At 39.7% G+C, this 17,496-nt stretch overlaps 1 protein-coding gene and 1 pseudogene across 1 annotated transcript in view; one reads left to right on the top strand and one right to left on the bottom strand.

Annotated features, from left to right (window-relative positions):
* The first annotated feature begins 367 nt into the window (after positions 1 to 367).
* On the top strand, positions 368 to 1,314 carry LOC126079124 (olfactory receptor 52P1-like; annotated as a pseudogene).
* A 10,065-nt stretch (positions 1,315 to 11,379) lies between these two features.
* The window catches only part of LOC126079916 (olfactory receptor 51H1-like), a 21,090-nt gene continuing 14,973 nt past the window's right edge, over positions 11,380 to 17,496 (bottom strand). Inside the window, 3 exon segments of the mRNA XM_049891271.1 lie at positions 11,380 to 11,897; positions 11,900 to 12,234; positions 12,236 to 12,342. Coding sequence (XP_049747228.1) covers positions 11,380 to 11,897; positions 11,900 to 12,234; positions 12,236 to 12,342 — 960 coding nt within the window.

Genomic DNA, 17,496 nt, shown 5'->3' with positions numbered 1-17,496 from the left:
GAGTTTACAGGCAGAGAGAAAAAAGCTGCAAAGGTCTCTAGCCCCTCACCTTCTCCATGGAGAAGCTTCTGCGGCCATCACACATACACGCTGCCTGCCAATCTAGAGATCACTGAAATAGAATTGGCAAGGGCTCCTTTGAACCTGTGTGATGGTAACCCCACATCCTGCCTTGCATCATTTACCAATGTCCTACAATCTTCTCATTCTGAATGTTTTTCATGAGATCTAACTCAAACATTTCCTTCTGCCATTTTAGTTTCAGTCAAATCATGAGGATAAATCCCAGTTATTTCATCTCTCAGGGCCTCCCAGGGCTCAGAGCAAGGCAGTAAGGTCTTCTCTGTTCACTTGCTTTGGCTTAGCCATGAAAGGCACAAACCACAGCCATCGGAACTCAGCCTCCTTCCTGCTAATGGGAATTCCTGGCCTGGAGTCATCCCACTTTTGGATTGCATTTCCCTTCTGTGCCATGTATGCTCTGGCAGTACTTGGCAACACGGCAGTGCTGCTGGTGGTAGGCTCAGAGCCTGCCCTGCACCAGCCCATGTACCTGTTCCTACGCATGCTGTCCACCATTGACCTGGTGCTCTGCACCTCCACCACGCCCAAGCTCCTAGCACTCTTTTGGGCAAATGCTGCCGAAATCGTCTTTGGGGCTTGTGCTGCCCAGATGTTCTTTATCCATGGCTTCTCCGCTGTAGAATCTGGCATCCTGCTAGCAATGTCCTTTGACCGCTACTTGGCCATCTGCTGGCCTTTGCACTATGGGTCATTATTGCCCCCAGAGACTGTGAGCAAGCTGGGGGCCACCGCTGTATTTCATGGCCTGGGGCTCATGACCCCACTCACCTGCTTACTGGCACGGTTGAGCTACTGTAGCCGAGTGGTAGCCCACTCCTACTGTGAGCATATGGCAGTGGTAAAGCTGGCTTGTGGGACACAAAGCCAAACAATATCTATGGCATCACAGCTGCCACACTAGTGGTGGGCACTGACTCCATCTGCATCGCTGTCTCCTACACACTCATCCTGCGGGCTGTGTTAGGCCTCTCCTCCAAGGAGGCAAGGGCCAAGACCTTTGGCACTTGTGGTTCCCACCTGGGTGTCATCCTACTCTTCTACACACCAGGACTATTCTCATTCTACACACAATGTTTTGGCCAGCATGTGCCCCGGCATATCCACATCCTCCTGGCTGACCTCTACCTCGTCGTGCCACCCATGCTTAACCCCATCATCTATGGCATGAAGACCAAGCAGATCCGGGAGGGAACCATCCGACTGCTGAAATGGGCCCCTGCTCAGTCATAAAGTCTTCAACCCAGCCCTGGGGCTCTACTCTCTCCTTTCCTCAGCCTTGGACAATGTTTGAGAGACCTGTGGTTCCCAGCATGACTAGAAGACAGAAACCCACCTTCAGTGGAGACATAGCACAAGTCAGATGGGGGAAAAACCCACCAAGTGATTCCTACTTGTGAGGTAGATATGGGTGTAACACTCAAGGAACCTCTGTCTAAGGGATAGTATGGCCACCAGCCTGATGGTAGCCCCCCAGAGAATCCTACCCTGCTGTTCTGATGAGTCTCCCACCTTCCAGGAGACTTTAGTAAAATGAGAAAAATATAGCTACTGGTCTGACAAAATAACCTCTCATCCATAGGCAGGTATTCCCACTCTTATAGGGATACATGGATACCTTCCTCAGTGAGCACAGAGTCTGACTAGGATTCACACACAAAATAAGACAGACAGAGACAGAACACTAAGTTATGGGCCATAGAGACAACAAGAAATGAAGAAGAATCATGGCAAACTGTGCAAAGGAATAAGAAACAAAGTGTAGTGTCACTCTGGGAAGGTTCTCTGGAAGATGAATTTTGATGTATTCACTGAGCATGTACTGTGGGTCAGATATTTTGCTAAAATCTAGGTGTATGGATTTGATGAGGCCAAAAGTCCTCCTCTCAAGTTGACCACTCACTGTTAGAGAAAACAAACATATAAGGACACAGTGGCCAAGCAGAATTAAATTACTATGATTGGGGCAAGCACAGAAACTGTGGATATAAAGACACCTAACTTGTTCAGGAGAAATGAGGTCCCAGGGCCCACCTTGCCCTGTCCCCCCTTTGTAAGGGTATGAAAAGCCACCTTCTCCGAGATTACCTAACCTGAAGTCGTCTAAGTGATTCTTCCTTCACTCCAGGGCTCAGTGCACATAAGATTAATAGACTCAATTTTCTCAGGTTGCCAGACAAACCAAGGCCACAGTAAAGTCTACTCCCCAAGATAGTTAACCCAAACTATAGAAGAAGTCAGGAAAACTGGCTACATCCTATTTGAGACTATATTTGCTATGGCTTTAATTTTTTCCTAAACCACTTTTTTTAGTGAGGTATATGAAATAAAATGCACGTATGTTAAGTACCTATTAAGTGTACGAGGGGCCCTGGTAGAGCAGTGCTGACCAAAAGGTTCAAACCCACCAGGAGCTAGGAAAGTCCTAGCCATCTGCTCCTATAAAGATTACGTCCTAGGAAACCCTATGGGACAGTTATACTCGTCCTATAGGGTCTCTATAAGTTGTCATTGATGTAACAGCACACAACAACAACATTAAGTGTACAGACTGATCACCTCTGGCACATGTATACAGCAGTATAACCACCACCTCAGTCAAGATGCAGAATATCTTCACAGCCTCAGAAACTTCCCTGTGCCCCTTTCCATGCAATACTTCTGCTCCCCCGCTGTTTGATTTCGATCACCTTGGATTCAATTTGCTGTTCTAGAAGTTCATATAATGAAATGATACGGAATGTATTCTCCTGTGTCCAGCTTCTGTGGCCCAACATAATGTTTCTGAGATTCATTCACATTGTGCATATCAGTAAAATTTCCAAAAAAAAAAAAAATGCATTTCCTTTTTATCTCTCTCTGAGTAGTATTCCATTAGATTGTATGAATATACCAAAGTTTGTTAAACCACTTACCTTTTGGACATCTTGGCTGTTTCCCACTTTTGCCTACTCAGAATAAAGCTGTTATGAATATTTTTTTAACCTAGAAGTAGAATTACTGGATCACAGGATAGATGTATGCTTGACTTTAACTGACTCTGCCAGATGGTTTTCCAAAGTACCATTCTGTACTCTCACCAGTGATGGATGACTACTCCCAGGTTGTTCAATATCTTGGCCAACCCTTGATGTTGGCTTTATTTGTTCATTTTAATCATTCTAGTAAGCATAAAGTTATTCATTGTGCTTTTAATTTGCATTTTTCTGATGGTTAATGACATTGAGCAACTTCTCATATGTTTACTGACTGTGCATATAGCCTCTTCTATGAAACATTTGTTCTTCTGCTCATTTTCATTGTTTTCTGTTTTTTAATGACTTGTAGTAGATGTTTATATATTCTGAATACAACTTATTTGCTAGATATATGTAGTGAAAATATTCTATCTGATTTTTAGCTTGCATTTTGATTTTCTTACTAGTATTGCTTGATAAAAAGAAATTTTTAGCTTTAAGTCCAAATTATCAATTTTGTTTATAATTAGTACTTTATTTTATAAATAAAGCTTGTAATTTCAAGCCTATGACCCAACACAAATGATAATTTTGTATGGATCACAATTTAGTACAGATCAAGGTCCCTTCTCATATAGGTGTGCAGTTGTTCAAGTATTGTTTTGTTTAAAAGCCATTCTTTTCTGAATTAAATTGCTTTGACAACGTTGTCAAAAATCATCAACTCTTTATGTGTGGATGTACTCCTGAATTCTGTTTCATTTCATTAATCTATTTGTCTACCCTATGTCAATAGTACATTGTCTTGATAATTATAGTTTTATAGAAAGTCTCAAAATGAAGTATTGTAAGTCTGCCAACACTTACTTCTTTCCGCAATGGTTAGGGCTATCCTAGGCTCTTTACATTCCCATATAAATTTTAGATTCAATGTGCTAATTCCTAAAAAAAAAATAAAAATAGATTTTGACTGTATGATTTTTGGTTTCTTTTTCTTGTCTTATTCCACTGCCTGAGACCTCCAACACAATGTTGAAGAAAAGTAGTAAGACAGACATCCTTGCATTTGTACCTCATCTTACAAGGAAAGCATTCAGTCTTTGATCATCAAGTATTATTTAACTGTATGTTTTTCATAGATGTCCCTTTTCAGGTTGACAATGTACCCTTCTATTTCTAGTTATGGAAAGTTTTTATCCAAAATGCTGTTGAATTTAGTCAAGTAATTTTTCTAACTATACTTAGGTAATCATATGATTTTTCTCCTTTATTCATTAATTCTATGAATTATATCGACCTAACTTTTAAATGGAAACCCTGGTGGCATAGTGGTTAAGTGCTATGGCTGCTAACCAAAGGGTCAGCAGTTCGAATCCTCCAGGCTCTCCTTGGAAACTCTATGGGGCAGCTCTACTCTGTCCTATAGGGTCGCTATGAGTCGGAATCGACTCAACGGCACTTGGTTTGGTTTTTGGTTTTTTGGTAACTTTTAAAAGTTAAACTCCCTTGCATTCCTGGTATAAATACCACTTCTTGTTGTTGTTGCTTTTAGGTGTCGTTGAGTCGGTTCTGATTCATAGTGAGCCTATGTACAACAGAATGAAACACTGCCCAGTTCTATACCATCCTCACGATCATTATGCCTGAGCCCATTGTTGCAGCCACTGTGTAAATCGTCCATCTCCTTGAGGGTCTTCCTCTTTTTCACTGACCCTCTACTTTACCAAGCATAATGTCCTTCTCCGGGGACTGGCCCTTCGTGATAACATGTCCAAAGTACATGACACAAAGTCTCCCCTTCCTCGCTTCTAAGGAGCATTCTGGCTGTATTTCTTCCAATACAAATTTGTTCATTGTTCTGGCAGCTCATGATATATTCGATATTCTTCACCAACACCATAATTAAAGGCATCTGTTCTTCTTTGGTCTTCCTTATTCATTGTCCAGCTTTCACACGCATATGAGATGATTGAAAATACCATGGCTTGGGTCAGGTGCACCTTAGTCCTTAAAGTGACATCTTTGTTTTTTAACACTTTAAAGAGGACTTTGGCAGCAGATTTTCCCAATGCAATGCGCTTTTGATTTCTTGACAGCTGCTTCCATGAGTGTTGACAGATGAAATCCTTGACGTCTTCAATCTTTTCTCCTCTTATCATGATGTTGCTTATTGGTCCACTTGTGAGGATTTTTGTTTTCTTTATGTTGAGGTGTAAACTATACAGAAGGATACAGTCTTTGATCTTCCTCAGTAAATGTTTCAAGCCCTCTTCATTTTAGCAAGCAAAGTTGTGTCATCTGCATATCACAGGTTGTTAATGCATCTTCCTCCGATCCTGATGCCCCATTCTTCTTCATACAGACCAGCTTCTCAGATTATTTGCTCAGCATACAGATTGAATAAATATGGTGAAATATGTGCAAACCTGATGCACACCTTTCCTGACTTTAAACTACACAGCACCCCTTTGTTATGTTCGAATGATTGCCTCTTGGTCTACATACAGGTTCCTCATTAACATGATACCACTTAGTCATTATATATTACCATATTTATATATTGTTGGATTCACTTTGTTAATATTTTGATAAGCATATATGCATATCTTCATGAAAGGTATTGGTTTTGTGATTTTTTTCTTGCAATTTCCTTATCAATTTTGTATTAGTATTTTGCTTGCCTCATAAAGTATATAGGAAAGTATTCCCTTCTACTGCATTTTCTGAAAGTGCTCATGTAAAATTTGTTTCATTTATTCCTTAAGAATTTGATAGAATTGCCCAGGAAACACATCTGAGCTTGAAATTTACTTTGTGTTTTTTATTTCAAAGTCAGTTTTTAATGGATATAGTTCTATTCCGATTTTGTGTTTTCTAACAATCTTACCATTTCCTCTAAATTATCAAAATTACAGGCATAAAGTTGTTCAAAATGTCCTACTTATTATCCTTTCAAGTTTGTAGGATCAGTAGTGATATCATCTCTTTTATTTCTGATATTGATATTTGCATGTCTTCTCTCTCTTTGTCCTGTTCCGTCATGCTGGGTGGAGGGGTTTAATTTAATTAATTTTTAAAAGTTCCAAATTTTGGCTTTGTTGAGTTTTCTCTAGTTTGTTTTTTATTTGTTCTTTCTTTCATTGATTTTGTTCATATCTTTCAATTTCCTTTCTTCTATTTACTTTATAGTGTGTCCTTCTGTTTCTAGCTTCTTGAGGTATAAACTCAAATCATTTATTTAAAATTTTTTTTTCCTAATATAAGAATTTATACATATGTGGCTACCATTACTGAACATTTTGATCAAAGAGTCTATAGAAGAATCCAGATCAAAAGGGGAAAAATGTAGAACAGAATTTCAAATTCTCATGGGATCCAGACTTTCTAGAGCCATGGATGATAGATGAGCCCCTAAAACTATTGCCCTGAGATTACCTTTATATTATAAACCAAAAATATCCCCTGAATTCATTTTAAAACCAACCAATCATTTAGCTTAACTAGTAAAAAATGTCTGCCTTGAGTATTATGCTCTTTTAAGAACAGTCTGTATGAGGTTAAATTGATAACAGCAACTTAAGAGATTAGACAGAAACCTTAGGAGGAGTGAGTTTATGTTAATGGGGGAGGAACAACTTGGAAAAGAAGGGTTGCATAACTCAAAAAATGTAATCAGTATCACTTAATTGTACACGTAGAAATTGTTGAATTAGTGTATATTCTTAGCAACAAAAACAAGTTATTAAAGAAGAACTTACATACACAAATTTCCTTCTACTCACTGCTTTGTCTGTATCCCACAAATTTTGATATATTGTGCTAAAATATTTTGAACTGCTTTCTAGTTGACTTTATGATTTCTTTGTGACTCATGAGTTATTTAGAAATGTATTAATTTTCAATTGTTTGGAGATTTTCTATGTATCTTCTTACTATTGATTTTGAATCCATTGTTGTTGGAAAACATACGCTGTGTTATTTTAATCCTTTAAAATGTATTGAAACTAGTTTCATAACCCTGAAGATAAATATTCCAAATACACTTTAAATGAATGTGTTTCTGCAATTTCGGATGTACTATTCCATGAATATCAAGCAGGTCAAATTAATTGGTAATATTCTTCAACTCTTGCATATTTTTACAGATATTTTATCTACTTCTATAAATTACTGCCAGAGAGAGAGGTGTTGAAATCTCCAACTGTACTTGTTAATTTGCCTATTTTTACTTCTAGTTCTGTCAATTTTTTCTTTGTATATCTGCAAGCTCTATTATTAGGTGCATACACACTTAGAATTAATGTATACATATAGATAGATAGATAGATAGATACAATTTGACGTGTTTAGTATTATTAAATAATTCTTTTTATCCCTGGTAATACTCTAATTTTTAAGTTAACTTTGGTGTTGTTATAGCTACACTAGTTTTATTCTGCTTAAACTTCGCATAGTGTATTTTTTCATCTTTTTATATTTAAACTATTTGTGGCTTTATATTTGAGTTAACTGCTTATATAAAGCAAAGAGTTGGACTTTCTTTATATTTCTTCCACCCTTACAATTTTATCCCGGGCCTGATTTTAAGTAACCTGTTCTCTGCCTGCAGAAAATTAGAGTCTCGCTCAAAACTACCATGGACTTCTGCCTTTTGCATCATGCTGTAAGTTAGTTAAGTTAGTTGGATGACATGAGCTTATATTCACAGAGCATTACAGCAAAAATAAATTTGCATTAATCATAACTTCACATCACTCTGAGTGAATTCACAGCAATTGTTCATTAGATCATATTCGGTAGGCTTTCTTTTCCTTCTCTGTGAAGGACAAAAACAGCTCTCTGCCTTATAGAGGACAATTAGGAAACCACTTGCCCCATGACCAGTCCATGCACGATGTAGATTAATCAGCTTGGAGAGACTTGGCTTTGAAGGACTTGTGATATATATCCTGGTTTCCATAAGCCTTCTTCTTTTGTCTGCAACCACCCCCCACCAATCCCTTGATTTCTAGTAGCCAGGCTTAGCATAAGGTGTGCACAAATTTTTTACTCATCTAAAAATGTATGAGGTAAGTCAGTCACCAATTCGCAGTCACCAAGAACCCCTCCGAGTTCTAGAACATCATAGATTTAGAGTATGCTCTCCAGTTACTTTTTTTTTTTTTTTCTCCAGTTAACCCAGGACAAGTCGTGGTAGCTGCATTATATATCGTAGATCTCTTTGGACCAGACTTAAATCACCCCTTTGGGAACTAGTGTCCTTGAGAGGCTAAGTTATAAATTAATAAAGCCAAAGTTTTTATGGAGCAAGGTGACCTTGAATAAAAATTCTGCATTCGCAACAAACCAAACAGCACTTGACATTACCTGATACAAATTGTATGACAGTGATAACAATATTAATGATAACAAATGGGACTCTATTGAGTTCAATAGCATTTCCCATTTGCCAAGATTTTGGTCTTTCATTTATTCACTCATTCATTTAATGCATAAAAGGCCTATAATATTCTGGGCCTTGTGCTAAATGGTAGGGTTAGACAAGTCAAGAAACACAGATGTGGTTCCCACCATCATTGAGCCTGAAATACATAAGGCGAACAGGCATTAATAAAATAACCACACAAACATAAAACTGGTACTCTGCTGCTGGATTAAGTACTTTATGTACATTGTCTAATTGAATCCTCATGACATCTTTATGAGGTAGGTATTATCCTCTCTTTAGAATGATGAGGAAAGGGAGGTTCAGAAAGGTGAAGTAACTAAATAACTTAAGGTTACACAGCTGGTATGAGTCGGAGCTGAGATTTTAACTCAGGTGTTTTGCATGGGTAGGGGACTGGCTGATTAGTATAATGATTAAGAGTAGAGGTTTTGGATTGATGTACACAGACTTTTTTTTTTTTTTTTTTTTTTTTTGACTACTGATGTCAAGTTCTAAAAGCCATTGTATATCACTCCTTGATAATCCTTAACTGGGTAAACTAGTAGCAAAGCTTTTTAGAGGCCATCTCAGGACCCTCACTTGTGGCAGGCTAAGCTACTTCGGTAGCTATCTGGCCTGTGAAGCATAGGAAGGCATAATGGGACATGCTGAGATGTCTGCTAACTGATGGTAAAGTTGTAGAGACATACATTCCTTGATCCCTTCTAGCACGTGACTTCAGTGCAGCCAAGGAATGGCCAACAGTAAGAATGGCAATGCTATGCTGATGGTATCATGGAGGGAGAAGGCTTCAAGTTCAGAACTGCGGACAAAAGGCAAGAATGATGAAGCAAAAGGATCCCTGAAGTCTTCAAATATCTATCTAATATCCAGGCTTTATCCTGTTAATTCTCAGAATAGGAATTTTTCCAGCTCTAGGACTCTATATACAATGTTTGTTTGGTTTTTGTTTGCTTGTTTATTTTTTACTTCCCAAGGCTGCTTGTGGTTCCAAATACTATAACCTCATCCTAGTGTTTCTGATCAAGGCTGATGAGAGCCTCAGAGATATAGTGGTTCCTTGATCAGAATCTTCTTGTTATTGGGGTGGTGGGTAGAGTAGACAGAAGGGACTGGATGACATGGTGCTTGTTCAGCCCAAGCTTTCTGACCCTGATGAGAGACCTTCTTGGATAGCAAAACCATCTTTTGAAAGTCCCACATCTTCCAAAATGTCTCATCAAACAGTTTTTGGATTTACTGAAACTATTGGTTGGCAGCCATTAGACATGATGTTCTAAAAGGATATTTCTGTCCACAGGACTTATTAGCCCTGCCTCTTGGACTCTATGGACAGGACCTGGCCATCTTCAGATGCATGTGGTTGGCAATAGTCTCCTATTTACTGACAGGCACAGGGTTCTGAGTTCCTTGAATCCCATGCTTCAGTGCTTGTGTAAATACAATCTGGTAGGGAAAACAACCTTTCCAATTAAAACTGCATGCCCACCCTGCCTTCTTGCCTACAAGTTCCTTATCCTCTCTTGTCCCGGTTCATGGAAATGACACACAAAAATGACCGCAGGTGTTGAATTCCCAATTGTCTGGATGTGCATAGGTATAGGGAAAGCACTTTTTAAGAGCTTTTGCATGGCTTGTTCTATTAAATTTGAGTAGTAATTTTCCACCAGGAATATTCTTATTCCAATGCTTTAAAAAAATTATGAATACTTTAGGATTTAGCAGACCAAAGGCAAAGCCAGTGATGGGGTGAGGCATCCTTCAGTTTCTAGGTAAGTCTCCTCCTGAAAGTTGGGAGGTAGCTTTAGAAAATGCTCCACAATAAACTTATCTTCCCTCTGAGCTCTGCCATTAGAAAACATCTTCTTGACCATGTGGCACAGGGAGAATCATACCTTGTCCCAAGGTCTCTGACATCCATGTTTACTTCATTCTGCTCTAGCCAATCAATTGCTTGTTACCCTCATATCCAGACATTCATATCTCCGAACCCTGTTTCTTTCTGAGGGGTCGGCTGACAAGAAACTTCTGTTCCTTCATCCTCCCTACTCAATTATTCAGCAATACACATTGGACACTTACCATACTGTAGGCACAGTTTTTGGAAGTTGGGACACATCATTGAACAAAACAGCCCCTGAATTCCTACCCTCATGGAACTTGTATCCTAGTCAATTGGCTGCTTCTCTGACTCAGAGATGAGAGGCTATTCCACCCTTACAATTGGTCCTTAAGAAACCAGCGCTATATAAAAGTTATAGGGAGCAGCTTTCCTGGCCTTGGCAGGACCAAACTTTAGTTCACAGCAGGGACACACACAAAGAAAACTTAGCTGCAAATAAGTGCTTGATAAATTGAACATGTGCAGTGTTTTTGTATGTATCTCTCCTTCCCTCTCTCCCTCCCACTTTTCTACTTCTTAGTAGATGAGCTGATTAATAATAATTTGGGAGGAGAGGCCAGTACAAAGGTAAATATACTTTATCACTTCTTCTTTTCTTTAGGCTTAAAAATCAAATGGGAAAACAAACAAACAAAAAATCAACTAGGGAAAGAAGAGATATACACACACATCCTGTTAGTGTGGTTAAGTCCCCTAGGTAAGGAGATGTCACAGCATATGTGAAACTAAAACAGTTGGGCTCTAGTCAGACAGAGCAATGAGAGGATTATCAAGGTGGTATTATGATATCCTTTCAAATTCTCAGTCTCCTAAAATTATAATTTTTTGGAGTGTTGGAGTCTCAGTCTCTAAAAACTGTAGAGACTGATAATGCCCCACAAAGGGCTCAACAGTAAAGGTAAGATCATTCAGAAATCTCAGAAATTAACTCTTCACCACTACTCTCACTCCCCTATGAATTCCAAGGTGCCCTTGGTCCTTCTGCTATTTTAGGAGACATCAACTCTCTTCTGTTGGAAATGCTTTAAGAGGCCCTGGCGGATCTGCTTAGACTTGATGCAGTAGACAATGGGGTTCATGAAAGGCGGGACCAAGAAGTGCAGGTTGGCCAAGAGCACTGCTAGAGCAGGATAGATGTGTTTCTCTACTTGGTGCAATACAGACAGCCCCAGTTTGGGCAAATAAAAGATGAGAACAAGGCAGAGGTGTGAGACACACGTGTTGAGTGCCTTGAGCCGTTCCCCAGGTGATGCAATGCCCAGCACTGTCTGTAGGATCAGTGCATATGAGAGCATGATAAGGGAGGAGTTAAAGCCCAGTGAGAGGAGGATGGAGACCAGGCCAACCAGGCTGTTGACCCGGGTGTTTGAGCAGGCCAGCCCCACGAGGTCACAGTGCAGGCAGTAGCAGTGCAAGAGTATGCCGATCTGGGGAAAGAGCAGACGCCGCAGGAGGATGGGCCCTGGAAGATTGAGCAGAACAGCCCTCACTAGAAAGGCAGCCCCACTTTGACCATGGTTGAGTGGGTAAAGATTGTGGCATAGTGCAGAGGGTTCCGGATAGCAATGATGCGATCAAAGGCCATGGCGAGCAGCACACCAGATTCCACACAGGTGAAGGCATGAATGAAGAACATTTGTGCTACACAGAAGTCAAAGGGCAGTTCACGAGCACCTAGCCAGAAGAGCCACACCATGGTGGGGAAGGTAGAGGCACAGAGACCCAGATCAGATGCTGCCAACATGAACAGGAAGACGTACATGGGTTCGTGTAAGGCTGGGTCTGTGTGGATCAGGAAGAGGATGATACTGTTGCCCAGGATGGAAACCACACAGATCAAGTTGATGGTGAAAGGCCTCCAGGCCTGGAAAGCCAGTGAGGAGGAAGGTAGGGTGTGCAAAAGTGCTGGCGTTGCACAAGAACATAGCCATTCCAGGAGGGAATTGTCCACCCTAGGGATAAGAGACATTCATTCATTTGATCATCATTTATAAACTCCCTACTAAGTGTACCCCAAGGGGCCCTCATAGCACAGTTGTTAAAGTGCTTGCTGCTAACTGAAAGGTTTTATTGTTTTGTTTTGGTTTTTTATGTATAGGCTGTGAAGGAAGATCTGCCCTATGCCCTTTTAACCCATGAAAGAAACCTAATTCTTAGAATCTCTATTTCCTTCCATTTTCTGGCTAATCTTCTCTTTGAGTAAAGAGGTACTGAGTAATTTTTCTGAGTTGATCTAACTACTTACGGTTATTTCATTAGTCACTCAGATCTTTACTAAGTAACTATATTCTCTTTGGTCTAAGCAACCTCCTTTTTTCACATAACAAAACCAAAACCAAACCCACTGTCGTTACTCAATTTCAACTCATAGCAACCCTATAGAGCTATAGATAAAAACCTACCTCCCCCTTTTATGATAAAAACTCTCACCAAAATAGGAATTGAAGGAAAATTCCTCAGCAAAATAAAAGGCATCTTTTTTTATGCAAAGCCAACAGCCAACATCACTCTAAATGGAGAGAACCTGAAAGCATTTCACTTGAGGACAGGAACCAGACAAGGATCCCCTTTATCACCGCTCTTATTCAGCATTGTGCTAGAAGTCCTAGCCAGAGCTATTAGGCTAGACAAAGAAATAAAGGGCATGCGGATTGGCAAAGAGGAAGTAAAATTATCTCTATTTGCAGATGACATGATCTTATACACAGAAAACCCTGGGAATCCTCCAGAAAACTACTGAAACTAATAGAAGAGTTTGGCAGAGTCTCAGGTTATAAGATAAACATACAAAAATCACTTGGATTCCTCTACATCAACAAAAAGAACATCGAAGAGGAAATCACCAAATCAATACCATTCACAGTAGCCCCCAAGAAGATAAAATACTTAGGAATAAATCTTACCAAGGATGTAAAAGACCTATACAAAGAAAACCACAAAGCTCTACTACAAGAAATTAAAAAGGACATACTTAAGTGGAAAAACATACCTTGCTCATGGATAGGAAGACTTAACATAGTAAAAATGTCCATTCTACCAAAAACCATCTATACATACAATGCACTTCCACTCCAAATTCCAATGTCATTTTTTAAGGTGAGAGAGAAACAAATCACCAACCTTATATGGAAGGGAAAGAAGCCTCGGATAAGCAAAGCATTACTGAAAAAGAAGAAGAAAGTGGGAGGCCTCACTCTACCTGATTTTAGAACCTATTATACAGCCACAGTAGTCAAAACAGCCTGGTACTGGTACAACAACAGGCACATAGACCAGTGGAACAGAATTGAGAACCCAGATATAAATCCATCCACATATGAGCAGCTGATATTTAACAAAGGCCCAGTGTCAGTTAATTGGGGAAAAGATAGTTTTTTTAACAAATGGTGCTGGCATAACTGGATATCCATTTGCAAAAAAATGAAACAGGACCCATACCTCACACCATGCACAAAAACTAACTCCAAGTGGATCAAAGACCTAAACATAAAGACTAAAACGATAAAGATCATGGAAAAAAAAATAGGGACAACCTTAGGAGCCCTAATACAAGGCATAAACAGAATACAAAACATTACCAAAAATGATGAAGAGAAACCAGATAACTGGGAGCTCCTAAAAATCAAACACCTATGCTCATCTAAAGACTTCACCAAAAGAGTAAAAAGACCACCTACAGACTGGGAAAGAATTTTCAGCTATGACATCTCCGACCAGTGCCTGATCTCTAAAATCTATATGAGTCTGTCAAAACTCAACCACAAAAAGACAAACAACCCAATCAAGAAGTGGGCAAAGGATATGAACACACACTTCACTAAAGAAGATATTCAGGCACCTAACACATACATGAGAAAATGCTCTCGATCATTAGCCATTAGAGAAATGTAAATTAAAACTGCTATGAGATTCCATCTCACTCCAACAAGGCTGGCGTTAATCCAAAAAACACAAAATAATAAATGTTGGAGAGGCTGTGGAGAGATTGGAACTCTCATACACTGCTGGTGGGAATGTAAAATGGTACAACCACTTTGGAAATCTATCTGGAGTTATCTTAAACAGTTAGAAATAGAACTACTATACAACCCAGAAATACCACTCCTCGGAATATACCCTAGAGAAATAAGGGCCTTCACACAAACAGATATATGCACACCCATGTTTATTGCAGCTCTGTTTACAATAGCAAAAAGCTGGAAGCAACCAAGGTGTCCATCAACGGATGAATGGGTAAATAAATTGTGGTATATTCACACAATGGAATACTACGCATCGATAAAGAACAGTGACGAATCTGTGAAACATTTCATAACATGGAGGAACCTGGAAGGCATTATGCTGAGCAAAATTAGTCAGAGGCAAAAGGACAAATATTGTATAAGACCACTATTATAAGATCTTGAGAAATAGTATAAACTGAGAAGAACACATACTTTTGTGGTTACGAGGGGGGGAGGGAGGGAGGGTGGGAGAGGGTTTTTTACTGATTAATTAGTAGATAAGAACTGCTTTAGGTGAAGAGAAGGACAATACTCAATACATGGAAAGTCAGCTCAACTGGACTGGACCAAAAGCAAAGAAGTTTCCAGGATAAAATGAATGCTTCAAAGGTCAGCGGAGCAAGGGCGGGGGTTTGGGGACCATTCTTTAAGGTGACTTCTAAGTCAGTTGGCAAAATAATTTTGTTATGAAAACATTCTGCATCCCACTTTGAAATGTGGCATCTAGGGGTCTTAAATGCTAACAAGCGGCCATCTAAGATGCATCAATTGGTCTCAACCCACCTGGAGCAAAGGAGAATGAAGAACACCAAGGTCACACAACAACTAAGAGCCCAAGAGACAGAAAGGGCCACATGAACCAGAGACCTACATCATCCTGAGACCAGAAGAACTAGTTCGTGCCCGGCCACAATCGATGACTGCCCTGACAGGGAGCACAACAGACAACTCCTGAGGGAGCAGGAGATCAGTGGGATGCAGACCCCAAATTCTCACAAAAAGTCCAGACTTAATGGTCTGACTGAGACTAGAGGAATCCCGGCAGTCATGGTCCCCAAACTTTCTGTTGGCCCCGGACAGGAACCATTCCCGAAGACAACTCATCAGACATGAAAGGGACTGGACAGTGGGTGGGAGAGAGATGCTGATGAAGAGTGAGCTAATTATATCAGGTGGACACTTGAGACTGTGTTGGCATCGCCTGTCTGGAGGGGGGATGGGAGGGTAGAGAGAGTTGGAAGCTGGCAAAATTGTCACGAAAGGAGAGACTGGAAGGGCTGACTCATTAGGGGGAGAGCAAGTGGGAGTACAGAGTAAGGTGTATATAAACGTATATGTGACAGTCTGACTTGATTTGTAAACGTTCACTTGAAGCTCAATAAAAGTTAATAAAAAAAAAAAAAAGAAAAAACCTACCTCCCCCAGAGTGTCTTCTCAGAATAAATAATCAAGAAAAGAGAGTAAATTTCTGTTGAAATTTAATAGCTTTTAGTGGATTCCTTATGATTTTCTACATAAAATGTCACATCATCTGTGATTGGAGATCCTTTTACTTATTTCTTTTCTAATCTGGAAAGCTTTATCTTATTTACTTTTCTAAGTGAGCACCTTCGTGTAACAAGCATCCATATCATGAAATAAAATATTGGTGTCAGCACCCCAGATATTCCCTTATGACCCCTTCCAGTCACTTCTTCCATTGGAGATAACCACTATCCTGACTCCCAGTGTCACAAATTCATTTTGCTTATTTTTGAAATTTGTATAATTAGAGTCATACACTATGAACATTATGTGTCTGGCTTCCTTTGCTCAACCGTATGTCTCTGAGATTCATCCTTATTGCCGCATGTAGTTGTAGTTCATTTACTCTCATTGGTGTATAGTTTTCCATTGTGTGACTATACCTCAATATATTTATCCATGCTACTGTTGGTAGACATTTGAATAGGTTCCAGTTTGGAGCTAGTGTGAATAGTAGGCGCTGCCATAAACATTCTAGTACACGTCTTTTGTGAGCAAATATATGCATTTCTGTCAGGTATATACAGTTGATTCTCATCATTTGCAGTAGTTACAGTCTATGAAGTCTCCACAAACACTGAGTTAGTGACTACTGAAACATTTTCTAAGGGGCCCTGGTTGGCACAGTGGTTAAGTGCTCAACTGCTAACTGAAAGCTTGGTGGTTTGAACCTACCAACCTACCAGCCACTCCTCAGGAGAAAGGTGGTGCAATCTGCTTCCATAAAAATTACAGCCTTGGAAAACCCTATGGGGCAGTTCTACTCTGTCCTATAGGGTCGCTATGAGTCAAAATTGACTCAAAGGCCATGGGTTTGGTTTTGGGTTTGGGAACCATTTCTCTAAGGGAATTATAGGGTTAAGTTTCTGTGAGCTTCTGGTCACAACATTTTCACCAACCAATCAATACATAACCTTGTTTTACGTGTGTTTCTGTTTAAAGACACATTATTTACTATATATTGTTAATTTATTAATGTCGAACTCATAGCCAACAGCACTATAAATCACGCCTGAATGAAGCTCATCTAACACGCATTTCTTCTGTAAGATCTTCTCTGTAGTGTCCTTGGTCTTAGGAACATTAGATAGCACTTCGGTACAATGTTCGTGGGCCATTTTCAACAGTGAAATTACCTACAAAATGTGAAAAACATGGCACTAAATGAACTGTGAAAAGGACACTTGTTCATAGTACGAGAGCTGAAACAGGAAGGCAGAGGCTTGCCTTGTTCAGTCTCAGCTAGAAAAGTGCACATTGTTTCAGTCCAATCTTCGCCACCCTGCCTATTGTTGGAGAACCATAATTAAAAACAAAATCTCCTGTTGACCCAGACAAATTCTCTACAAAAGTAAGATAAGGAAAACAATCTTATCATTAAACAAGCATTGACCCAGACTGTGATGCACAGCACAAGTAATTTACTAAAGCGATTGCTAAGACAGAAAGGAATTTCATCCTTTTATATAGCCAGGCAGATGCAACCCATAACATGCATGTCCTCAAGGTAAATCATAATTATTCCTTAAGTAAGAAGACTTCAGCCTCATCTGTCATCCTAAAATCACCTGGTAATTG

Source organism: Elephas maximus, chromosome 7 (genome assembly GCF_024166365.1).
Source record: "Elephas maximus indicus isolate mEleMax1 chromosome 7, mEleMax1 primary haplotype, whole genome shotgun sequence".
Lineage (NCBI taxonomy): Eukaryota > Metazoa > Chordata > Mammalia > Proboscidea > Elephantidae > Elephas > Elephas maximus.
This window is presented reverse-complemented; position numbering and strand designations above follow the sequence as displayed.